This window comes from Ailuropoda melanoleuca, chromosome 6, assembly GCF_002007445.2.
Source record: "Ailuropoda melanoleuca isolate Jingjing chromosome 6, ASM200744v2, whole genome shotgun sequence".
In the NCBI taxonomy this organism is placed as follows: domain Eukaryota; kingdom Metazoa; phylum Chordata; class Mammalia; order Carnivora; family Ursidae; genus Ailuropoda; species Ailuropoda melanoleuca.
In genome coordinates, this window is record NC_048223.1 from 114188411 (window position 1) to 114214665 (window position 26255).

Here is a 26255-nt window from a genome sequence, read left to right on the forward strand (position 1 = left end):
GCGAGGCCCGGGCGGGCGCGGCTGGGCCGTCGGGGCGCTGGGGCCTCGGGCCTGGTTCGCAAGCAGGCCCCCCTCCTCGCCGTCGTGCCCCCGGCCGGCGCGGGTCCCTGTGCGTCCGCGGGAGGGTGGGCGGGGGTGCCCCGGCAGGACCGGCGCTCCCGGCCGGCGCGGGGGTCGCCTGACTCCTGGCTGCGGACGGGGGGTCGGGAGCACCTGGCGGCGCTGCAGGTTGCACCCCCGGACCGTTAACCTGCTCCGGAAAAAGGTGGTCAGCATGGAGCAGGACAAAAGAAACGGCCAGACGTGGCTCGGGCTTGGGTTTTGGCTTGGTGTTGTGTTGACTTTGGAAGGTGGGGTGGGCAGGAAGGTGTGCCCCTGCTGGGGTGGGGGGGGCCTCTGGGAGGAGGCAGCCCGCTAGACCCCGTTTTATAATCCTGCTGGCTTTGCCTTCGCAGGCCTCAGGCCGAACTCAGCTACACCGTATTGATTGTTGTGAAATGGGGGTTTGGAGGGTCTGGTCGAGTATGGTCTAGACCCTTCCAAGCCCTCGGCAGAGCAGCGAGACCATCTGTTTCCTTTCTTGTCTTCTCTTCCTGGGCTCGCTCCTTTGAGGATTTTAGACGCCAGCATAGAAAGACATTCAAATACCCAAACAGACTAACAGAAGAGAAGTAACTAAGAAGAAAATGCCTTGCTGCTGTTTTCATAATAAGAGGTCTAGTTTGCTTTACTTCGGTCGTTTCTCTTGACTCAGGGAGAGTTGCCCAAATTGGAAAATGCACCCTGTGGAACAAACCAGTACTTTGCTAATTTAAAAAATGTCATTCTCTTTCTATGTTTAGATTGTGTGATATAGCACCTTGAAATCCACACTACTTAGAAAAAAAAAAAACAAAACACCCAGCTGCATAGAACCATCTTTATGGTCAAATAAAAATAAAATGGATTTTTAAATTTAAGTATGAAAACAAAACTTTAGTACAATTGTTATTTTAAGTGATATGTGGGAAATGCTTAAAAATCATTTAAGCTCTACCACAAGTTCTTGGGAAAAACGTGTGTCGAATCAAAGAGAGGGTTTTCATGAATGAAGAGCAGTGTTACACATGAAGGAGATGACAGTTTTAGACTTTAGGACAATTAGTTTTCCCTTCTTATACACAATCTGCAGCAACTTTATGTTAAAAAATTTTAACCAAAATTTATAAAAGCAGTGGCATTTACATTTTATATTATTCCTTTAATTAAAATACCAAGAATCATTTAATTTTAACGTTGAGTACAGGTTAATACTGAGATAATTGGGAATAAAGAATATATTACATTATTTACATCCTTTACCTATCAGGTTGATATTTACAGAAGTAAGTATTTAGGGGGAAAAAAGATAGCTTTCATATTCTCCCAGTAAAGACTCATTTTTATCCTGAGGCTTGTGTTTTCTGTCCTCATTATCTTTTTATAACTGTATATGCTAGCATCTACCAAATTACCCATGTAAATCGTCTGACTCTGGCTCTGTAATATCCAGCTTCTCTACTTTGCTGAGGTGAGAAAAAGTTAAGTGTGGATTATGTTCATCTGGTCCTAGTAACTGATCCATAGCATTTAGAAAATTAATGTTTTTATTTGATTAGAGTTAATGTTTTCAGCTGTGATCCCTCCCAGTTTACCTTGACAGGAGGTTAAACCTGAAAAAATTTGGTGAGCTTTTTCCTTTTTACATTCTCTCTTGGTAATGAACTCATACATAATGATAAATAAGCCATTCTTGTGGTATTTGAAGAATGTTTTTGCCTAGCCCAAGATTGTTTTCCATTTTCTCAGTTCTATTTATTTGCCTGGCATTTTCTTCTATAAACTACTTTTATCATTCATCAGTTCGTTTCATCAGCTTTTCTCTCTACTCCTTTTAATTTGTATGCCCAATTAGCATTTTCTGATACAGTCTTGCAATTAACATAATTATCTGGATTTTTCAGAGGTGGGACATTATTCTATGTGCAGGTGCTGACGTGACCTTTTTTCAGTGTCACTGTTTTCAACCACTTGGATATTATTACTTTATAGGTTTCTTTGTTCAGTTGGTTCAGCCTCCAAATCTTCAAATTTTTTTTAGGGTTGACCAGATAAACATATTCATTTAAATGAGCTTTACATGTAGAGTTTTCCTTATTGTTTAATTAATGGTTTCTCCTCCCTTCCTGTTAACTAATACAAGGAAAAATATGTAAGATTTTCAAGATTAGTATTTGAAAATGTGTTATTGAGCTGACAGATTACATTTTGAGTTTAGGAGAAAAATTCATACCTTGATCAAAAACAAAAACTGGAACGTAACTCTTGCTTCCCTTTTCAGAAATGAGTCTTCCCTCAGTATAAAAATGATTGGCCAGTAAGTTTTGCAGTGAATCCATTTTGTTAGCCTGTTGCCTCATGTCATAAGAGTGAAATCTTGTAGTTAGTTCCTAGGTTGGACTAGATCGTGTTAGCACACTTCCTCCAAAGTCCAAGTAAAACACTTGCCATTTAGTACAGTTAAATATTTGTTGAGGGCCTAGTCTGTCCTAGGTAATCTGCCAGGGGCTGGTTCTTTTTAGCCAGTTTCACCCTTTGAGGGCAGATTTATTCCAAGAGGATAAGGGAAGAAAGTTTTATCTACTTTTAATTAATTAATTCAATGGAAGTCATCCTTCAGAACTTGAATCTTTTCAAATTACGGTTAAGAGTTGATGATTGTTGGGACTGGCAATTTTATAAAAGCTCTTCTGCCCTGGGAATTAAAACCTCAAATCAAACATATGTAGTGTTTTCTTAAGTATATTCTTTTCTGCTGTGATCTCTAATGTTTCATCCTTTAGTCGTTCAGCTAATGTTTTATGAGCCCACCATGAAAGTGTGGGACAGTGTGGAGGAAAAAAGGGTATACCTGAGTCCTTGCTCACAATGCTTCCGGTCTAATTTGGGAGACAAAACAAATACACAAGTTAAAAATTAAACAGTGCACAAGAGTGAGGCCTAGCCCCCAGAACCATCCAGAACAGGGTTTCAGTCCTGTGGCCGTCCTTCCCTTCTACACAGGACAAGTTACTTAATCTTTGTTCAATTTCCTCATTGTAAAATGGAAATAATTACACCGATCTCTTAGGATTATTGTGAAAATTAAAACGAGATAATATTATATGAAGTGCCTAGTGCAGTGCCTGGTACATAGTAAGTGCTTCATAAATGCGAGCCATTGTTATTAATTTTTGGATGATTGTTCAGCCAGTGAGTTCTGTGGGGGCAAGCATTTAGGACTGGAGGGCTTAGAGAAGGCCCTCTGGAGGAAGGGGGCCTTGAGCTGGACTTGGAAGAGGCTGGGGAGAGAGGAGGGGCCTTAGGGAAGTTGAAAGGAAGAAGCATGTTCGAAGATCAGGGCGTGGAATGTTCATGATACACGTGAGAGAGAGAGCGAGCAGATGGGGCTTATGTGGCAGACGTATGGCTCTCCTGAGTTACTGCTGTAGGTCCTTCTGTGTGGTAGGCCTTCTGGAGAAAGACAGTCTGGTTTCTAGTTACAAGCCGTGTTTCCCCTTGGGTGAGGCAATTAACTGGCTTTGGATCTTAATGGGAGTTTGGGGAAAATCAGAGTTTACTGTAAGATAATTTAAGACCGTATAGGAAGTGTCAACTTTGCAGCACTGTGCCTGGCACATAACTACTCATTAAATGACAGCAGCTGCTGTGTCGTTGGATTATTCACTCGTTGAATATTACCGAATGCTTACTCTGTGCCATCACTGAGTTGGAAACCAACCGGGAAGTCAGTGATGAAAAAGACGACATGATCCCAGCCCCTTGTTGAGTTCACAGTCGAGTGGAGGAGATCAGCGATGACAAATGTGGAATAAGGGCTAAGAGAGAGTGAGCAGGCTGGGAGGGGGTGCCACAGAGTTTGTGGAAAGAACTGGATCGTTGGCAGGACGTCTGGCAAGGCTTCCCAGAGAAAGCCATGCCTAAGGTAGGCACTGAGGTCCAGTTTTGGTTGAGAGTGTGATTGCATGAGTTTTTAAAAATTTAATCTCTGTATTGCAAAAAGTTAACTCAATTGAGAATCCCCTCGTGCTGATTCACACACCTCTTCCTTTTTTTATTTTTACCCATCACATGAGTGTTTATTTTATGCAGTAATGAAGTAGGTAATTTACATGTTAGAATTAGTAATGAAAGACAATTTTAGTAGGAAGTTTTACATAAATAAGGAAACTTATTCATGTTTGAACAAGATTGTTACTAAGTTGTTAGCAATTTGGAACTGTCTCACTGTCTACTTAATTAGGTTTCTTATTTAAATCAAACTCCTGGAAGATAGGTATTCACAGGTAAGCTACACCAACCTGCCTTGAATTGGACTAGAACAGCAAAGGTCCCGTACGACCTCTGATCTAGTGACTTAAGTTGGAAATGGAGTTAAGTCCCACAGGTAAAATAATATGGAGCAAGGATGCTGTAATTCCTTATAGACCAAGGAGATGCCCTCGGAAAAATTTAATAAATCACAATATTTACGCTTAAGAAATTAGGTACTTTTTTTTGTAACACCAGATTTCATCTGGGTTTATCCCAATTGTTAATACATTTAACTATATAAAGATGGTGTATAAAAAACCAGGTCCAAAAAAGCAAGAGAATTTCGACATATTTTGAAGAAGATCCTACAAACAAGTAGCTGATTAAAACATTTTTTTAATCTAAAAGTTTTGGGAAGATTATTCTATCTTCCCAAGGTAATACTTTCTAATTTTCTAATTTTTTTTCTCAATGTCTCCCAAATAATTTCTCTGCCTGTGTGCTTCTTAAAGGATAGTAATCCCAAAGATTTTTTAACTCCTTTGTTAAAGATCTTAAAGCCTTTTTAAACATTTCATAGCACTCCCATTTGGAAACGAGGCGGGTACTTCCATCTCTTAACCCAGTGCAATTCAGAGCGGTGCGCACAGGCAAGCCTGAGAGCTAGCATGAAAGCGTCGGTGATTGGCGGGAAATGTTGAGATCCACTTCTTGCCCAAGGACATTTCATCTGGATGGAAGGGAGTGAGGTGTCTATGACCAGTGTTTCTAATTTGCCCAGTAGTTTTGAGATTATTTTATTAGGATTTCAGACTTTAGGTCTGTTCTTGAGGACACCAAGAAATCAAAATGGAACAGGTAGAAGGACAGGAGTAACATGATGGCTCGGGTCATCTGTTTAGTATCTAGAGATAGAAGATGACTGTGCCAGGCTTTAGGTTACCAGAATAGAAACCTGTTTGTTTTTAAGTACGCTGGGTCAACTGTGAACTTTCTGACCAAAATATATGGGCAGTAGTAGGACTGGGAGAGCATCCTCTCTCTCTCTCTCTCTCTGTTTAAGGAAAGGACGGTGTTGTGGAAGGTGCATCCAGGCCTTTGTCTGTTTAACACACATTTGAAATCCTTGGCAGGTTCACTATGAGATGGCTGAAGGCATATAATTTTGGTCTTAAAATTTTGAAGTAAATTTTCAAGCTAAAACGTAAAACATTTTTGGCTTTGTGGAATTTAAATTGGTAGTGTCTTGTTCACATAGGTATTTTGTTAAAAATATGCACTGCCTAATCCAGGCTTAAAAAAGAAAAGGTTTACATCTGTATGTCACTGAAGGTAGGGAAGAGTTTTAATCAGATTACAGGGTTGACTTTGGTATATGTTTTTGTAATGGTGACCTGAAACTAATTACAGAGCAACGTTTTACTGTTTTGCATTTCAAAGTCTTAGGTACAAAGGTCCCTGGTTACTGATAATTTCATTTTACTGATAATTTAAGTAGGATTTTGCATCTTTTCATTTAACACCGTTACTTTTGAAACCATATGAAGTTACCAGTTTCAGGGAGGAAAAGAAAGTCCCAGTCCTTGTACTTTAATAATAATATTGATAAATATGTTTTTCCTCTTAATAAATCGTTTTTACTTTCTTGATTTTAACTCCTTTTGTTACTCTTTGATATCTGACATATAGAATGAAATTAAAGCTCATCCCTTATTTTTATGCTGCTTTTGTATTATTAGTGGACAAATACAGAGTTATACTTTATGGGAAACGTTTAATGCCATTTTCTTAATTGTTGTGGTCTTTTTGTGTGTGTGTGTGTTTGTGTAGCTTGCACCTTCTCTTCCTTTACAAGAAGATTTTGTTTATCACTGGAAGGCAATTACCCATTACTACATAGAGACTTCGGGTAAGAAACAAAGCTCATGTTAATTAAACAAAATTTATGAAATACTAAAATATATTTCAAATTAGTTTTCAAAGTTAAAATATTTAAATTTATAAACATGTTATTTTACTTTTAATTCCTCTTTTAGATTCATTTTAAAAATGTATCTGTTGAGCACCTACTATGTGTAGGAATTGTTCTGGGCATTGGGCAATAGAACAGTAAATCAACAGACAAAATCCCTGTCCTAATAGAACTTATATATTGACGGCGGTGTAGCGAGCATTAAATAGACAAATACACACAGTGTGTCAGACGGCAGGTGCTAAGGGGGAAACGAGGCAGGCTAAGGGGATAGAAGTGTATACATGGGGAGAAGGGGGGCAGTTGGCTATTGTAAGTTAGAGAAAGCCTCATTGCTTGAGCAGACTTCTCAGTTGGAATCTGAAGGGAAGAGGAAGCAAGCAAGCCTGGGGGGTTGGTTTCAGGAAGAGGACAGAAACCCTGCGGCTGGAGCATACAGTATGCTTGGCATAGTCTAGGAACTGCAAGGAAGACAGTTTGGCTAGAGCAACGTGAACAAGGGAAAAAGTGTGTGGAGGTGACATCAGATGGGAGCAGGTGCAGTCACCGAGGGCCTTGTAAGCTGTTACAAGGGCTTTAGCTCTTACTCCAAGGTGGAAACCCGTCAGAGGGTTTTGAGCAGCATGTAACATTATCTGTCTTAAAGGGACCGCTTTAGTTTCTGTGAAAAAAATTAGAGTGGAAGGACGCAAAGGTGGAGCTGTAGACCGTTAGGGGACTACTGCCGTGGTCTGAGCAACGATGGTGGCTTAAACCAGGGTGGAGCTAGTAAGAAGAGATTGTATTCTAGGTGTATTTGGCAGAAAGCTTTGTTGACAGATTAGATGTTCGGTATGAGAGACTGAGTCAAGGAAACTCCAAAGTTTTGGGCTGAGGCAGTTGAAAACAGAAAGGCCACTTCCCGGGACAGGGAGACTGCAGGAAGAGCAGGTTTGTAAGAGTATCCTGGACATGTTACATTTGAGATGCCGACTATATGTCCAATTGGATATGTCAAGTAGACAGTTGGAAATAGGAATCTGGAATTTAAGGTGGAGTTCTAAACCAGGGATATGAAATTGAAGTCATCACATGTGAGTAGGATTTAAAGCCATGAGACTGGATGAGATGTTGTAGGGAGTAAAGATAGATGGAAGAGAGAAGATGTTCAGAAATGGAGCCCTCGGGCCCAGTGTTCAGACATTGGGATGATGAAAACAATAGCAAAGGAAACCACTTTTGCTAATGGGGTAGAAGACAGCCAAGAGAGAACAGTGTCCTAGAGGCTAGAAGAAGAGGAGACAGGGATTGTGTCAAATGATGCTGATGTCAGGTTAATAAAGACTGGGAAAGGATCTTTGGACTTAGCCACAAGGAGCTCATTAGTGGACTTGATAAGAGCTGTTTTAATGGCAAGGAAGAGAGAGGAAACCTGATTGGAGTGTGTTTAAGAGAAAATGGGCAGAGAACATGTATAGAAAATGTATATGGACTGCTCTGTTATGTTAGTGGAAAGGGGAGCTGAGAAATGGAGCATTAGCCAGGGGGTGATGTGGTTTCAAGAGAGAAATAAATTTATTTATTTATTTATTTATTTATTCATTCATTCATTCATTCATTCATTCTCATCTTTACATCCACCGTGGGGCTTGAACTCACAACTCTGAAATCAAGAGTCATAAACCCTCATCAAGAGTCATCAAACCCTCAAAAGCGGGTTTTACTTTTTTTTTTTTAAAGATGGAAGACATTTCAGTTTGTACTTTGATGGAATGATCTAGTAGAGAGGGAAAGGTGGACAAGAGATAGATGCTGTCATTTCTGAGCAATATCCTTAAATAGGCAAAGGGGGTGGGGTCTAGTGCACAAGTGAGGGCTCAGTCTTAATAGGCATGTAGACAGTCCATCCATCAAAGTAAGGTGTGGAAAGCAGAGCATATAAGTGTAGATGAAGAAGGACGGTGGATGTGGTCTACAGTCCTTAAGAGTTCTTTTCTGGTTGCTTGTCTCTCAGTGAGTAAGAAGGATGGAGAGTAAGGGGAATGTGAAATAAATTAGGTCAAAGGTTGACAAACTTTCTGTAAAGGGCCTGATAGTCAATATTTTAGGCTTTGTGGGTCCTTTGGCCTCCGTGCAGTTGCTCAGTTCTGTTGTGCAAAGGCAGCCATGAACAATGTGTAAAGGAATAGTGCTTCTTTTTTCCAATACAATGTGAACAGGTGGCAAAGGCTGGATTTGCCCCATAGGCCAAAGTCTGACACCGCCTGAAATAGAGTATTCAGGCAATCTGATTGGGGAAGCTGATGGAGTCGTAGGTGATAATTCCTTAAAACGAAATATCCTTTATAGTTGTATAAGTAAAAATTAGACACAAAATATATGTATACTTTTCCATGTAAAATTTAATTTCTACCTTAATGTGGGCATTTAGGCAGCAGATCTGTAGGAAAGTTTTTTGAGAGGAGCTGCCTTTTCGAATGACTGTTCCGTAGCCCTTGTGAATTTTTCACTCCTCCATAGCTTTAAAGAAATACTTTAAAGGAAAGGCTTTAAGTTCTTGCTTTAAATGTTTTTTTTTTGCAGTTTAGTAGACAAAAGTAGGTACATTATAATGAAGTATGGGGTGACTGTGTGTGTATGTAGCACACAGAAGGAACGAAAACGGGAGAAAGAGAAGAAGGCAGAGTCCATAGTGCGGATTTTAAAGACTAGGAGGCGCAAGATCAAGGAGGATGGAGGCGTTTCGGGGAGAAGGAGCGGCACGCGCAAGGCCCAGGGACCGTCACGCAGCTTAGGAGAGAAGAGGGTAGACGGCAGAAACTGCGTCTTGCCTTCTAGGGAGCTAGGATTTTAATCCTGTCAAGTCACATTTACAGTTCATTTGTCTCTCAATTTATAAAGCCTTTCTGGTCATTTTTCTCCATTAATAACTGTAATTAAACCATGCTCGAACATTCATGCTTTCCTGGAATGATTATAGAAAGTCTGCAATTAAAGGGGGAAAAAAAACATTAAAAAAACAAATTTCAAGTAAGTTTACAAGTTGTCTTCTGTTGGCGGCCAGCTACTTATTTTAGAAGAATATGAAATGAAACATCAAATGTTAGCATTTCTTAGATTCTTACTATGTGCGAAGGCACTGAGCTTTACACACATGGTTTCGTTGAAATCATACAACAACACTTGTGTTGATTAGCCCCATTTTACAGGTGGTGGTGACTGAGGCTAAAATAGTTGGCCAGAGTCTTCAGCTACAAGTGACAGAGCCAAGATTTGAATGACAGCTATGTGACTCCCGGCCCCAGGCTTTTAGTACCTGCCACATCGTGTATCAGATTTAGTACATGTGTCATCTTTGAAAACAAAGGGTGACCCTTGTCTTTCCATTGTTTTCTCTGTAGGGGTTAGTCTTATGGTTTACACTGTGTGTGTGTGTGTGTGTGTACATACACGTGCACACATACAGGCAAAGCCATATATCAGATATATAGCCTACTAGGATCGCGTTGCACCTACCGCGGAAGTACTAAGGAAATGACAGTAGAGACATATGTAAAAACTTGGCATTTCCAAGTATATTTTGTTTTTAAACATTCTGTAAAACTTCACATTAAGAGCAATTTAACCCTCGTACAATAAGAATAGGTTGATAAAACCCTGTGATTTTCAAGTCCAACTATGAACTTAAAAAGGTATCAATGAATTTTTATCTTAAAAAATCAATAGTACTTAGTAAGAATTCTCCTGAGAAGTTGTTTTGGCTTTGGGAATAGTTGTCTGTTAATGAGTGATGCCAGAAATTTTTCTTTGAGCTCCTTATGTTTTCAGAGACGGAAATGAATTAGGGGCTGTAAGTGTCTGACTTCCCAGTGTTCCGATGTGATTCAGTAGCAACCAGAAACAGAACCTGCCCTTTCTATACATCCTATAGAACCTAGTGCAGCTTAACGTTCAAGGCCAGCCTGTTTCTATATAGAGACTTAAAATTCAGATCTAAAAGTTCAGATCTTCTGAACTAGCCATTTGAAAAAAAAATTTAATTGTTAAGTGCATACAAAATTTTGATGTTACGTGTATTTTTCTTGATCACGTTCCCATTTCCATATATGTGGCTTTTATTTTGAATTATCATGCATGGACATTAGTTAATAGAATATATTTCAGAATTTTGATTCCATTTTTGAATAAGAACATGGCAAAAAGAATCACCTAAATCCTGGCAAAGATAATTATACACCATGAATATAAACTTCACTTAAGTGTGTAGTTGAGATTTTTCTCATTTTGAATTGGAATAGAGAAATATCAAGAGCATTTTAGGTACGAATAGGCAGTTTTAAGCTGTTCGAATGTTTGATGAATTTTTTTTTTATTATTATTTAGATGATAAAGCCCCGGTGACAGATACAAATATTCCGTCTCATCTGGACCAGATGTTAGGTATTTTGCTACAAGAAGAACGTGAGCGAGAGTTCGGAGTGACAGGGCCATGTATGGAATATTTGCTTCATCACAAGATCTTGGAAACATTATATACCTTAGGAAAAGCTGACGTAAGTCCCTCATCTACATGTTCTTGGGCATGCGATACGCGCATTAATGTCTTAGAGGTAAAGAAGCCGCAAGTACTAAATTTGATTATAGAGGTATGTATTAAGCATGGTGGGATTCAAGTCAGGATTGTGAAAAACAGAAAATGCAGCCTGCATGAATGTGACTACCCAGAGAGCCAGCCAAGCCCCCAAATGCTCTAGGCGACCACTGGTACTTGGCTGCTGAGAATTACAGTGTAAACATTTGTGAAAATACGCTCAAGTATACATGGACTCAGAATTGAAGGACGCGGGAAGGAAGCCAGTGTAAATTGGGTTAGGAAAATAGGAATTATTTTTCATAATCCTGAAAAAGAATGTCACTGATTATTCTGACATTACCTCTACCGATGAGTGGAGCCACATTAAGTTTTTGGGCCTCAAGAGTCCTGAGAAATCTTCGCAAAACTGAGATTTATGATATAAATAATATTCTGTACCAGGAAACTTTAAAACTGCGTATAAAGGCAAGTTTCAAAGCCTGTGGGGGTGCGAGGGAAGGGGAAGAACTTTGGGGTGTGGTTGGGAGGCCTGGCTTTGTGCTAATATACTGTGACCTTCAAAGTCCCTTTGGTTAACCGTCTTTCTCTTTGAAAATTGAACAGGTGATCGCGAAGGGCCTCCCCCAAGTCTCAAAATCTGTGAATTTCTATATTATATGCGAAAATTAAACTGGAAAAAAAATAAACATGTTTAAATACCAAATGTTATGAATAGTGGTATTACAGACAGTTTCCTTTTAACTAAGTCTATAATACTCCCAATTCATTTTAAGTTAAATTCATGCAATTTATACTTTTGAAGCAGGACTTCTGCTCCCCTGTCCTGTGGAGAGAGGGATGGTACAACACTAAGTTGAATACAGATTAATTGATTTTTGAGTAAATGTCAATAATTGTGGCACTGGCAAATTAATTTTGATATTGGTGATTGTAAATATTATGGTTTATCTAAGTAATGCAAAGTATTTGCTATCTAAAAAAAAAATATTATTGTACATAGGATTATCGTTCAAACCATTTCCAGATAGCATGTCTATGATGATGCTGTGGAAATGCTCATTTTGTGACTGTATTTTAACTGCAAGGCAGTATAAGCAGGTTAGTCATAGAACATATAACCTGGTTATTGTGTGCTCTCTTAACCCACAGCATAAGTAATCATCAGGTTTACCTAGTTTTCAGCAAAGATTTAAAGCAGCTGGTGTGTTATAAAAACTTTTATTAAATATTCATTGTTTATAATAATCATAATGTATATAGTTTTGCAACTAACGCCAAACAGCATTATTAGAATAACTCCCAGCATTTTATGCCAGAGGCTTCCCTTTACTGACATATACATGTTAGAAGTCTTTGTTTACTCCTACATCTCTGTGATGGAAAGTTATTGATGACCTGTTACTAGTGTAAGTAACAAGAGTCTGCCTTTGCTTTGGCCATGGAGTTAACCATGGTAGTTTTGGGTTACCCTAGCATTTAGACTACAAACAGGTTGATGTGGCCTGAACCAAACTGATTTCAGCAGCGTGTTGTTACCATGCTGTCTGTCCTACATCGGCCTGCGGTTCCATTGGCTATATTATAGTCCCAGATGTAATTTTATTTCTAGAATACCAGTCATTAATATTTGATTGAGAATTTTATGTTGAAAGACTCATTAATTGGCTGTTTGCATTGACTTTTGAGGGAGAAATATATTCACATTCCTATTCTTTAAGCTTTTTGAATAAGTGTGTTTGTACCGTCTGTTCTCTCCTTGTTCGCTTTTCTGTTGTGTGCGCAGTGTCCTCCAGGAATGAAGCAGCAGGTTTTGGTGTTCTACACTAAGCTCCTGGGGAGAATCCAGCAGCCACTGCTTCCACACATTAACGTCCACAGGCCAGTGCAGGTATTTTGTTCCCCTTGCAAAACAGTATTTGGTTCCATTTCTTTTTTGTGTATAAATAATTTAATGTGATTTTTCTAAGAATAAAAATAATAAAAGAAATTACTCCAAAAATAACGTGTAAATTAGCAAAGGTTTGAGCTTTTGGTATGCATGATGTTGTATTATATACTCTTTCTATTTTTTCTTAAAAATTTATACATTAATTTTTCCTTTAACTTATCTCTGTGACATGTCAAGGAGTTTATTGTGTGCGTATTAATTTTCTAGGGTAATGTATTTTAAAAACTTAACTACTAGTAAATATCTTTCGTTAGAGGTGATGGTAGATAGTGTTCTGTCTGAAAAAATGCAAGGTATTTGTATTATTTGAAAATTGTAAATAACTCTTAAGGCAAACAGATGGCTACTTACATACTTGTAAAAAGTAACCTAAGTTTGAAACATTTTTTAAAAATTTTTTAACAGAAATTAATTCGACTCTGTGGTGAAGTCCTTGCAACACCAACAGAAAATGAAGAAATCCAGTTTCTCTGTATTGTGTGTGCAAAGCTGAAACAAAATCCCTACTTGGTTAATTTTTTTCTGGAGGTATGCTACACTTCTTGTCAACCTTCAAAGCATGCTTATTATTAAAATTATTTTGAGAATTGAATTCTGTAAACAGTATTAGGAGGAATTACATTTTGTGGGTATCATATGGCTCGTTTCGCTTCCCAGAATTATTTTTCATTGAAGACCACTGTTTTAACCTGAAATCTTCTGAGGAAGACAGTTTTCGGAGAAAGTAGTTGAGGAGGATATACAGGGCAGTCCAGGGCCTGGACAAATAGAGACTCAAGGCTTAGCAGGGGTGCAGCTTAAAGGGGAAAATCAGGGAGAGCAGAGTCACAGGAACTTAAAAGCTATCATGTTTTCAGCCAGGTTTGCTCTAGTGTGGAGGTGGGTAATCTGGCCTGGGGTAGGTAGGGATGGTGTGTGCGGATTTGGACAGGACATGCAAAATCACAAGTTACCTCTCCAGCCTGGTATAGCAGTTGTGATCGCTGTGGTATTCTGTACTGTCTTGTCTTAGCCGTAGTCACTGGATCATACTTCACGTATTCCATCAATCAATATTTTGGGTTTTGCTCCCAGTTTTAAACTAGAAAATCCTTTGTTTACTTTCTTCTGTCATTCACTTCTTTTTTTCTATAGTGAAGTCATTTAGGTATAGTAGAAAAAGTAATTTGGGGGGCACCTGGGTGGCTCCATTGGTTAAGCGTCTGCCTTTGGCTCAGGTCATGATCCCAGAGTCCTGGGATCGAGTCCTGCATCTGGCTTCCTGCTCAGTGGGGAGTCTGCTTCTCCCTCTGCCCTTCTGCCCACTTACGCTCTCTCTCTCTTTCAAATAAATAAAATCTTAAAAAAAAAAAGAAAATTAATTTTGTTTTTTTATTAATCTTTGTTTCTTTTTCTCTTTGTCTTCTCCTAGATTAGGTACAAGTGAGGCCCAGTGCAGTTTGCTCTTTTAGGTCTGCAGTTCTCTGAGTTTAACAACCCACAGCCGTGTAGCTGCCACCACCATCACGCGACACAGCAGGTCCGCCACCCTCCTCGGGCCCCTTGTAGCCCATCTCACTCCACCCGTGTCCCCAGCAATCACGATGTGCTTCTGTCCTAGGTTTTCTCTTTTACAGAAAGTCACAAACATGTAATCAGCCTTTCAGGTCTGGCTTTTTTTTTTTCTTTCTTTTTTTTTTTTTACTTGGCGTAATGCATTTGACATTCAAAGGTAGGTTTGGTCCTTGATGCTGCTGAGTAATACCCATGATGTGGATGTATCACAGTTGTTGATCCATCCACCTGTTGAGGGACATGGGGTTGTTTCCACACTGGGCAATTGCGACAAAAGCCACCGTACACATTCACAGCCAGTTTTTTGGTGTGGATTTAGGTTTTCACTTCACTTGGGTAAATACCTAAGAGTAGGATTGCTAAATCCTGCGGCAAGAGTGTATTTATGTTCATAAGAAACTGCCAGACTGTTTTACCCCAGTGGGTTTATCATTTTGCATCCCGTCAACAACATACAAGAGTTCGCGTTGTTCCCCATCCTTGTCAGAGTGAGTGTTGACAGGGTCTTGGTTTGTTTTGTTTTAGAATATTTTAGCCATTCTAGTAGGTGGGTTTGTTTTCTGTTTCACTTTATTGACTAAGTCACCCAAGACCCTCTTCTACACCCTTCCTGAGGATGGGTGAGTGGCCAAGCTGCAGAATTGCCTGCACTTAAGTTTCTAGGTACTGGTAAAGATGATGGATGCCAGTTTTTTGTGATGGGCATCATTTTTTGCAGGTTTGCTTCAGAATGGCTGGAATACATTTATGATTTCAGATTTTAAGGATTTATTAATTCGAGTGATATTACAGTCCTTTCAGTTTTGGATATAAATATATCATATCTCAAGATTTTTCTTGTGTGTGAGATTTTTCTTCTCGAAGTTCACTTTAGTTACTTAAAGTTTTCTTAGATGCCCTAGTTATTTTTGATCCATGGATTTGAAGCCCAAGCTTAAGCTTTAAGGACTTTTTCTCAGAATCCCTGAAACTCGTTCAGAAAGACACAGCAATCGATGAGAAGCAGAGAAAATTTGTGGACATATGTATGCCGATGGTGAGATGTACTTTGTTTACTTGACTTCAGAGAAACATTTATATTTAGACCTCACTTCGAAGAACACCCTTCAGAATTGGTGGCATGTCGGCTATAACGCACCTGTTGTAAAGCACGTACTTCTCCACAGCCTGCGGTGGTGCCTACCACCTCTCTGTTTTCTCAAGACTGTTCGTAAGCTTTTAATGTGGTTGTTACAGTCTCCCTGGCATTAGATCATTGAAATGCATTTTATTTTCTCCTGGTCAATAAGCTCCTTGAGGACAAGGACTCTGTTTCATTAATCTTTGGGTTCCCACAGCTTCTCTGGTATCGAGTATAATGCATAATAACTGCGTAATTAACACTTAGTGAATGAATCTTTAGAGAAACGCAGCTATATTACTTCTCAGTACAGAGAGTAACGAAAGTACTTTGCAGTTCTCAGGCATGTATCCCCTGAAATCTAGTCTCTCTCTCCATGTATATTCGCTACTATGTGCATCCACTATGGCTTAAGTGCCCGTGGTAAATGAGTTAGGAACAGTCTCTGCCCTAAAGGAGTTCATAGTCTGGTGACAAGAGTAAGGCTAATATTCAGGCTGCAGTCTGAGGTAGAGTACGGTGAGTATCGTTAAAAAGGGTACAAAGCAAATGTGCCCTGAGTCTTCCTAGGACGAAGAGACTGCATCTGCTCTAGGTTGTTGGGAAAGACTTCATGGACGAGGTTATCTTTGATTTGATTCCTGGTAGATGTTCAGATAAGAGTGGGTGAACATACATAAGGGATTGAAGATACAGAGTTTGTGGTGTGTTTATGAAACAGTGTAATTAGGAGATGTGATAAGAAAAGGGCCTGGAGAGATGGTCTAGGAAGGGTCAAAGCCTTTGAATGGCAGGATGAAGCATTCGAACATACTGGGGAGCCACCGAAGGTTTTTGAGCAGGGATGCTATTACGTGATGGTGTCTGTACCTTAAGTCAGTTTGGTGGCAGCATCTTGTACAGTGGATTCCTTTGAGAGGAAGAAGACAATCAGAGGAAACAAACTTGGAAGCTGAGGGAGTAGCCCCGACGAGAAGGGGCAAGGACTGCAAGTTGGAAGCAGGGGGATGGAATGAGGTGAATACATTCGGGAGAGGCCAGGGGTAGACTGTGTGTGGGCTTGTGTGGAAGCAAGAGAAGGGATGAGGAGCGCTTGGATCTCTGAACCAGGAAGGCTGTCGCTCACAGAAAGAAGGGAGCCCCGAGGGAGCTTATGTTGAGGGGAAGATGGTGATTACGGTTCTGATGATTTGAGTCTGCCTGGTATCCCGCTGGAGATAATTGGCAGGCATTTGGTCTTGCAAATCTGTGATTTGGGAGAGAAGTCTGGGTTCAGGAGATTTGGGGGTTCTGTATATAAATGTGCTATGGCTATCATTAAAACCCCTAGAGTAGAAAGGGAACAGTTTCAGTAAGAACCAAAGTGTAAGAGAAGGCGACCGTTCCTCATCACTAGGGAGCTTTTTAAAAATGCAGATTCCACCTCGACGTTGTACACCTGTCATCAATATAACATGGTCAGCTATACTTCAGTAATATAAATAAATTAAAATCCGGATTCCTTAGTTCTACCTCCAGGTGGTCTCATTCAGCAGGTCTGGGTGAGACCCGGGAATCTGCATTTTCCTCAAGACCCAGAGAAGATCGTGACGCCAACAGACTTGATTTACACTTTGAGAAACACTCGTCTAAGGAGTGAATGCTATTCTAAGATTATTCTTCCCTTTGCCATTCTTACCTGAGATACCATTTCCAACAATATTATCAGTATTTTAGATGGAATCGAGTGTTTACATTCATAAGGACTGTGATATGCAACTGATTTTATAGGAAGTTGGGAAGCTGTTTGGAGTATTCGTGTAGTTTTACAGAGTTGTTTTCTTTTAACGTGTGCTGTGGGCTCAATTTCTCAAGAAGATTGGTCCAAACTATAACTGTAATAAAAGTGATCTATAATAACTATAATATAACTTTGGAAATAGAATTTAGAATTCATTCAGTATTGAATGCACCTCTGTGATGGGTGAAACACGGTGAGAGGCCCTTGAGGAAAAGCTGGTTCATGATGACTTCTAATCTTTGTGTATGATTTGATTTTTGCTCTTGGGTTCAGATGAAAGCAAAACACTTTTCCCCTGAAAATAATGATTTGCTTTGGTTACGATTCTTTTTTTTTTTTTTTTTAAGATTTTATTTATTTATTTGAGAGAGAGAGCACACACCAGCAGGGGGAGGGAGAGGGAGAACCAGATTCCCCGCTGAGCAGGGAGCCCGGCACGGGGCTCGATCCCAGGACCCCAAGATCATGACCTGAGCCAAAGGCAGATACTTAACTGGCTGAGCTACCCAGGTGCCCCCGCTTCAGTTAAGATTCTGTGTGTGTGCGTGTTTGTGTCTGTGTGTGTATGTCTCTGTGTGTGTGTGTGTGTGTGTGTGTGTGTGTGTATTAGGGAGGTGGGGCCAACATTCCAAGTAAATCTTTTCTCATCAAGAACAGTAATAAAAAGGTCCTGAGAGTACTGAGTTCTTTTTATAAAGCAGAGGTACAAGGGGAAACAGAAAAATCATTTTAGAAAACTGATCTTAGAAGAATCAGCATCGAGGCTATGTATTTTCAGTAGCCCAGTGATAAAAAGACAATTAATTCCAACTGAAACCTCCTGAATCTATTTCCCCACTAACGTCAGTTGTTTTTAGCAGTAGTCATACAGTTATCATTAATACTGTTCATTGCTTATGATCATGGTAAACCATTTTGTATTTAGTGTAAAGAGTGTTATAAATGCCTGGGCAATTTGAAAAGATCTTAAAACACAGCTTGTTGACGTCTGAGTATCTTCATTTGTCATAACACTTGTATCTATTGCTACATTGGCTAGACGCTGAACGTAAATTATAGAAGAACAGAAAAAAATATGTTTTCTGTTTTCTGCGTCTTTTGATACGAATCTTATGGAACATGTATTCTGTTTCAGAATAAGTTGAAATCATTGGCTTCCAAAGGCACAGCAGATGTAATTTCAGAAGACTCGTTGAGCGGTCAGGATTCCTTGTCAGCAGACACGGGACAGCCCTGTCAGCCGGAGGAACTGTCTGGTGCCGTGGGGCTGGGGCACACAGAGTTGGAAGACGGGCCCCCTCAGCAGACAGATGAGCTGTCCACGAGCTTGGACAACCTCGCCGTCACCCCACTGCCAGAGGCCACAGTTGTTCGTCCAAACCAGGATTACAACTTAGTGAATTCCTTGTTAAATCTCACTAGAAGCCCCGTGAGTCTGCCTTCCTCTTCCCCGCTAACCTGACCACAGTTACGTGCATTTGAAATAGAAAAAAAAAAGTCTATTCTTCTTTTAGTGTGAAACGTTCAATCTTTTTAAGTTGAATTTTTTCCAAACAACTGGACATATATCTAATTCAAGAATTGAAGGGGTCTGTGTTTTTTCCCTCAGGATGGCCGCATAGCTGTGAAAGCCTGCGAGGGCTTGATGCTGTTGGTCAGTTTGCCGGAGCCTGCGGCTGCCAAGTGCCTCACGCAGAGCACTTGCTTGTGCGAACTGCTGACAGACAGGCTCGCCTCCCTGTACAAGGCCCTACCTCAGTCCGTGGACCCGCTGGATATTGAAACAGTGGAGGCAGTTAACTGGGGGTAAGAACCATTACTTGTGTTTTCCCAGAGATGCGACTTCTCACACCTGTACTTGTAAATTTGCTTCTATTTTGCAGTGACATAAATCTTCAGTTTTGGAAAATGTGTCATTACTTGGGATCATTAAATGGGATGATTTTCTGAGGCTTGTTTTAAATTTATTACCAGTCAGGGCGAACTGGTATGAGAACAATCAGGCTGTTACATAGTGAAGCTATTTTTCCATTATAGTGAACAATTAAGACCTTAATTACATTAAAACCAATAACTTTGTCTGATTTTTTTTAATTCCTGAAAGAAGGAACATCCTTTTACAAATGTGCCTCTCGGGCAGTCTCATGTTTTGGGGCCTGCGTGTATGAACCCTCCCCTCCTACCTATTCTTCTACCCTCTCTACCCATCTTTTGGGGCTCCCCCTGATTCTCATAGGAAAATATGAATATCGCAGAACATTTATAAGTTTATAAGCAGCATGAGGAAAAGTACCCCAAATCCCATCATCTATAAGTTGCCTAATGTTTTAGTATAATAACCTGTTAGAATTTTTCTGTGCATTGTTAACTCTTCCTGGGTTTTTACTAATCTTTTTCCACCAGATATTCTGCCAACATCGGCAGGGCAGACCCACTGGTTAACTTTACTACTGTACCGTGTTTTAAGGCGGGAAGAGAAGCAGACCACTTGTTTCTTTTTGCACACCCTCCTTCACCTTCCTTTTCTTCCATCCCAGCGGCTCCCACACTTCGTTCTCAGCACTTGGTCAGATTTATGGCGGGAGCGTGAGGAGCTGTCTGTGGTTTTTCTCTGCAGTTCCATTCTGTGTTAGTCTCTCTCTTCCCACATAATGCGTGAGAGTTATTTACAACTTTTATTTGAAAGGTTTTCTCTTATCCTTGGCTTTCGTTTATAAAACCTGCTTCTGGTGGTCATCCAGCACTGCCGGTATACATATGTCTTACTGCGTAAGTTCATTCACGGGCCGTGATCGTTCCATATGCCCTGAACTGGATTAACACTTTGGGATTACTTTGGACTAAGCATTTCTTCTCCGTCCTACAGCTTGGACTCCTATAGTCATAAAGAAGATGCTTCAGCATTTCCAGGAAAACGAGCCTTAATTTCATTTCTTTCCTGGTTTGATTATTGTGATCAACTCATAAAGGAAGCACAAAAGGTTTGATTTTTTTTGTTACTTATTGATAATTTTATAATGTAAATGTCTATTACGTAAAATTTCCTCAGTTTGTATCCCCGAATATATCTTAAGTGTCTTAAGATAGCACAGTCAGTAAAAATAAGTACAACCAAATAAAACAAAACAAGTTGTATATACGTGTGTGTGTCTGTGTGTGTGTTATAACTCTGGAATAAATCACGGTTCAAGTTCTGCCCTTATATTTCTTTAAGTATTACAATAGAAAGCTCCATAAGGTGACATTGGCCTCCCTCCATTTCTCCTCTTTGGGGAGATGTTACTACTATAAGGGGATTAGGATAATATTTTTGTCTTGTTCATCTCGTTCTTGGAAATTTAGATAAAATGTAAAGGACCCAGTGGCTAACATCTAGTCTAGGTTTATATGCCATCAACCATCTCAATAGGCAAGTTTGTTTTTCCACATTAATTCAAATGGAGAGTGCAAACTGACTTATTGATGTTTAAAAGAAAAAAATTAAAAACCATTTTGTACTTAGTGTGGAAAGTGTTATAAAGGCCTGGGCAATTTTAAAACAGAATTAGAAGATGAGCTCTTTTTTCCATTAAGAAAATAAAAAGATAACGATGTTCCTTCTGTATTCTAGACTGCTGCTGTTGCTCTTGCCAAAGCTGTTCACGAAAGATTTTTTATCGGAGTTATGGAACCTCAGTTGATGCAAACGTGAGTGGTTTTTTTTCCTTAAAAAACAGAGAATTGCTATTTCGTGTTATTTTCCCCACTAATGACCCATTTGTTATGCCCAGTTCTGAGATGGGTATTCTGACGTCAACTGCCCTGCTCCATCGCATTGTTCGGCAAGTAACGTCTGACGTTTTGCTTCAAGAAATGGTGTTTTTTATCCTTGGAGAACAGAGGGAACCGGAAACTCTGGCAGATATTAGCAGACACCCTTTAAGGCATAGGTTAATAGAACATTGTGATCACATATCTGATGAGGTAAGCTATGTAAGATTTAGACTGGGGCTTTGAAGTAGGATTTTAAGGTACTTGTGATGTTTTGGATGTAGCTTCTTTCTTGATGTGGCTTTAAAATAGAAAGCACGACTTACAGGATGGCAAGAAGAATCATTTATTCAGAGATGTTTTTCAGTTAGCTTTATCATTTTGGTTTCAGATAAGCATAATGACATTAAGAATGTTTGAACATCTTTTACAAAAACCCAACGAGCACATTCTTTACAACTTGGTCCTAAGAAATCTCGAAGAAAGAAATTATACCGAGTATAAGCCTGTGTGTCCAGAAGATAAAGATGTGGTGGAGAATGGATTGATAGCAGGAGCCGTGTAAGTTCCCACCCCACCCTACAAGCTTAGCATTTCCTGCAGAATTGTCATTTTCTCTCTCCTACTTCTTTCCCTTATTCATAAAAAAATGCCTCTAACAGTTACAAGATTTTTGAAAATAACATTTAGCTGCCATGATATCACCGTCCCTTTAAATCATAAGTGGTATTCATTAAATGGAACAAAATCAATATATTCTTGTGTTTGATGTTTGTATAAAATGTTAATTTCCCTATAAAATGTAATTCTTCAATTCTTTCATTAGCAAAATCATGTAATGTTTTCTAAGAACATGGCAGAGAATCTTCTGGTTTAGAAAATGTAATAAAATGTTGTCTTTTTATACATCATTAAATTAAACGTAGAGATCTGGAAGAAGACCCGTTATTTACTGACATTTCGCCTGATAACACTCTGTCAAATCAAGAGTGGCTTAGTTCTTCACCCCCTGCTACTCCAGACCACCCCAAAAATGATGGGAAAACTGAAGTCCATAAAATTGTAAATAGGTGAGTTGCCATATAAATTTGACTTACATCCCTTTTGCTTGTTTTTATAACCCATAATAGCTCTGTTCTTAGATTGTTACAGAGATATGTTGTAAATTCAATCTTCTCTTCTTTAATCTAAAGATTATATCAGTTTTTTGTCATGTTTATATAGCAAGTGACAGTCTAGGGGCAATAATCGATAGCAAAAGAGGAAAGCTCTACTTAACATATGAACAAAAACGGGTAATAGTGTTTAAATAAACCTTCAGATGGCCTTCCTCTTTTTTAACGTAAGTCATTCCTAGTTGGGACAACATGGAGAATGTCCAGTTTGACAAATTGCACTTCTTAGTCTTGTACTCACGTGTGCTAAGCGTGGGGCCATTCTCTTTTGAACTTGTGGTTTTACTTCTTTTTTTTTTTTTTTTTAAGTGCCCTCTCTCTGGTGATGTTCTCTGTCTTCCTTCACAGTGTGGTCACTGATGTGCCTGCTTCTGGCAGGTGACTTCAGAGAAATAGCGTGTGGCTCAAGATGCAAAATTAGGTGCATAAAGATCTTCCGTTCAATTACTTAACAGCCAGTTTCCTGACATTAACAGATAGCGTGGCAATCTGTCATTGTGCTGAGATGTGAAAGATCGTTTTAGGCTTACTTGTACTTTAAGTGGAATGAATGATTAAGAAATAAAATGTTTGAGATATGAAAGAATGATCAATCAGTAGAACTGATTCAAGATTAAGTACTTAATGTATCATTTTATTTTTCAAGTTTCCATTCTCATCAACACGTGGCTAAACTGAAGATATCACTCGATAGTTTAAGGTATAAAGATACTGAATTGTGGGAGTATTTCTGTTATTGACTATGGCTTTTCTCATTTAAGTTTTCTCTGTCTGGTACCCGATGAAGCAAAATCTTCCTACCACGTCGAGGGCACTGGATATGACACCTACCTCCGAGATGCTCATAGGCAGGTAAGTGAAGTAGTTAATTTTTGGAAATGAAATCTAATGAGTGCACATACACGCTTTGTCCCATTGCCTACAGTCATTTCTCCAAAGGTTTCCCTCCACAAGACCTGAACTCCCTCTTGCTACTTTAACTTCAGGCAGGTGACCTTACTTTGCCTTTTACTGACTGTCTGTCTCAAGATTTCTTTATGCTTGTTCCCTTCCCTCTTTCCCCTTCCCCTGTGTCTCCCTCCCCATCTCTCCCCTTCCCTTATGTCTCCCTCCCCACCTCTCCCCTTCCTCTGTGTCTCCCTCCCCACCTCACCCTTTCCCGTGTCTCCCTCCCCACCTTTCCCTTCCCCTCTGTCTCTCTCTCTCCCTCTTCTTCTTCCCTTTCTTTTCTTTCTTTCTATATTTTAAATTATATCTACCTCCCCATCCTTTTCCCTACCGATCCAAAAAATAACTTCTACATGATTCTACCCACCATCCACCCTTGCTCCCAGTCCACAGGCATTGCCTTGCCCCTTCTCTACCTCCTTCCTCACCTGTACAGTTACGTACAAGTGCCTTGCTCCCTCACTCCCTGCGCTCCCTACTCCCTGCCTGCCCAGCTTGCTACCTCCCTGATAGGACTCTCTCAAAGGTCTCCTCTGAAGTATTAACCTAAATGGCCTTCTTGAGGTCTTCTTTCCTCTCTCTAGCATTTTACAGAATTCCCAATTTTAAAATGTCTCAAGTCAGAAAAATGCACATTAATTTTCATCGAAATCCTTGAGATTGACGTGTACTGTTCTATGTAATTAATTTGCATGTGCCTGCAGCACGAATGCAAGTCCAGATGACCGCATGCGTGACTAGAGTAATTGTGTAGCTACTGCCTTCAGGGACGAGAGCGGAGGCAAGACGAGCGGTGCCGATCTCAGGAGTAGCAACTGGATTTTTAAGCTGTGCTTATTCTTTGTAAAGTTTCATTTCCATTTTCTAAAAATGCAGTTATTATGGATTGTTTCAGAAATATTAGAAGACAGACAGGAGGGATAAAAAACATTTAAACTACAACTTTCTAGGTGAGAATTTCAGATGCGTTAGTGGGAAAATGCTTTATTAAATATTGGGGTGTGTGTTAGGATAGAAAACTGTCTACTGAAACCCAAATCGTTTAAAACTCACAAAATACTGAAGAAGCTGGCTTTTTGATTGTTTTAAGTATGTTTTACTTTTAAAAGCTGAAGTTAGTGCTTCATGGTGAGAGTATGATTTGTTTTAATTTCAGGTAATGTCCAAACTAGAGAGGTCAGAGTAATGTCGCTTTCTTGAATAAGGGAAATCTGAAAAGGGAAAGAATGGGGAAGAAAACTGTGCTCTAAATTTCTTTTGTTTAAACTCAGGTAAATTATATATTGGGGAAGACTTTTCAAATCTGTTTTTATTATGTGAGATCTTCTTCTGCTTATCAAAATCCATGTTGTTTATCCCAGTGGTAAACAGTGTAGCGAAGGACCGATTTCTTATTATTTCCCATCTGTCACAGACCAACACTTGGGTAAAATATAATAAAAATGAGTTACTAGAAAGATGAAAACAAAACAAAATACCAGCCCTGATTATTTTATTAGATTCAGCGGACATAAAATTTGCTTAGTTAAGTGCAGTCTAGGTTCTGCCTGCTGACTCAGTTTTGCGCTTCTCTCATGCAAGGGCAGCAAGCCGTTTGCGGAGCCCACGCCCCACGCAGCACGGATTTCTCCTGCGCCGGGCCGTGTGGTGGAAGTTCAGCGTAGGAAAGCCAAGGCCGCCTTCTCAGACAAAGTGCATCTGTTCATCTATTTGCAGTAACATTTTCAGATAGATTGGAAAATGTGGCTAGGGCTTACTTTACTTTTTAAATTTTCTCTAAGGCTGTTATAAAAATAAGTAGAGTTAAATTCCCCTAAAGGAAGACTCGTGCATATTTTTTCTGCAGCATATGTTGGTACTGGTGGTTATCAGCTTACCTGTGCTTCGAGTTAGCCTGGTACCTGAGTCCCTCCCTCTTCCACCAGCCGCTGCCCACGGAACAGACACTCGGCACTCCAGTGCATTCTTATATGCCTGTTTGAGGAAGTCACTTCTGTTTAATCTCGATTTGTTCTGGTTTGTTCTTTAATGATGCAATTGCTCTTCCCTAGTTCCGGGACTACTGTGCTATCTGCTTAAGATGGGAGTGGCCTGGGTCTCCAAAAGCATTGGAAAAGTGCAATTTAGAAGCTACTTTCTTCGAAGGGCATTTTTTGAAAGTTTTATTTGACAGAATGGGAAGAATTCTCGATCAGGTAATAAGCTTTAAAATACCAATTTTCGCATTATTTTGTTAACCATTCACTATGGGTTCGTTGCAAGTCTTAGTTTAGATCTTTAATAAAGTAGTTTTGTTTTCTTAGTTTTTTCCACCAGATGACTTTTTCATAAAGCTTGATTGCCAGTGGGTGGTGCGTTTCTAATGCGTTCGTTATGTTCAGAACCCTTTATTTGGCCTGATGGCTGTTAAAGAATCATATATTTTACTTCTCATTACAGACTGTTGTCTTAACCTTCACACATTTTGGAGGTGATTAGAATGCTTTTCTTGTATGACGTAGAAAGCCCTTTTTTAAAAATAGTACAGTTAATACAGATACCGATTGAGTCAGCCTTGTAAAGTTCAATTCAGAGGACCTTAAATGTCATTTCAAATTGAATCCTGAGCACTCTGGTCTTATTAAAATGACAGAATGATATTAGATGAATCTGCTTCTTCAGACAAAGAACTTATGAATGGTGCCCATTTTCATAAGGGGGAGGTGAAATGAAAAAGGTGAATGTACTTATTCCAAGGTAGATAAAAAGCACCATCAGCTGCTATGTTGCTGTCTGTGTATCTCTGGCCCTCAGGAGAAATGAATTTGGGATTACAGAACCCCTTCCTCCCTCCCTTTCTCCCTCTCTCCTTGACAGATGAACAAAGTGAGGATAGAGCCTTGAAGTGCTTTACACCCTGGGATACACGCTTGAAATAAAACCACCTGGCATAATACTTGCCTCAACATAGAAATTGACCTAACCAATTTGGAATTAATTTAAAATTGTATATTAAAGTACTTGTTCTTTTTTAGCATTTTAGTTAAATATTTATGTGAGCATAGGGAGTTCTAAAAGAAATTTACTCCCTAAGCAGGCTGTCTTCAATACCCAGAAAACCAAA

General features: G+C 39.6%; 1 protein-coding gene across 1 annotated transcript in view; it reads left to right on the plus strand.

The window, feature by feature from the left end:
* The first annotated feature begins 167 nt into the window (after window positions 1-167).
* Window positions 168-26255, plus strand: part of FAM160B1 (family with sequence similarity 160 member B1) — a 30647-nt gene continuing 4559 nt past the window's right edge. The window contains exons 1-13 of the mRNA XM_019805632.2: window positions 168-6241; window positions 10667-10836; window positions 12661-12765; window positions 13231-13353; window positions 18415-18708; window positions 18889-19085; window positions 20146-20260; window positions 20890-20966; window positions 21050-21242; window positions 21421-21590; window positions 21956-22099; window positions 22966-23056; window positions 25204-25347. Coding sequence (XP_019661191.1) covers window positions 10717-10836; window positions 12661-12765; window positions 13231-13353; window positions 18415-18708; window positions 18889-19085; window positions 20146-20260; window positions 20890-20966; window positions 21050-21242; window positions 21421-21590; window positions 21956-22099; window positions 22966-23056; window positions 25204-25347 — 1773 coding nt within the window. The 5' untranslated portion in view covers window positions 168-6241; window positions 10667-10716. The remainder of the gene's footprint in view (window positions 6242-10666; window positions 10837-12660; window positions 12766-13230; window positions 13354-18414; window positions 18709-18888; window positions 19086-20145; window positions 20261-20889; window positions 20967-21049; window positions 21243-21420; window positions 21591-21955; window positions 22100-22965; window positions 23057-25203; window positions 25348-26255) is intronic.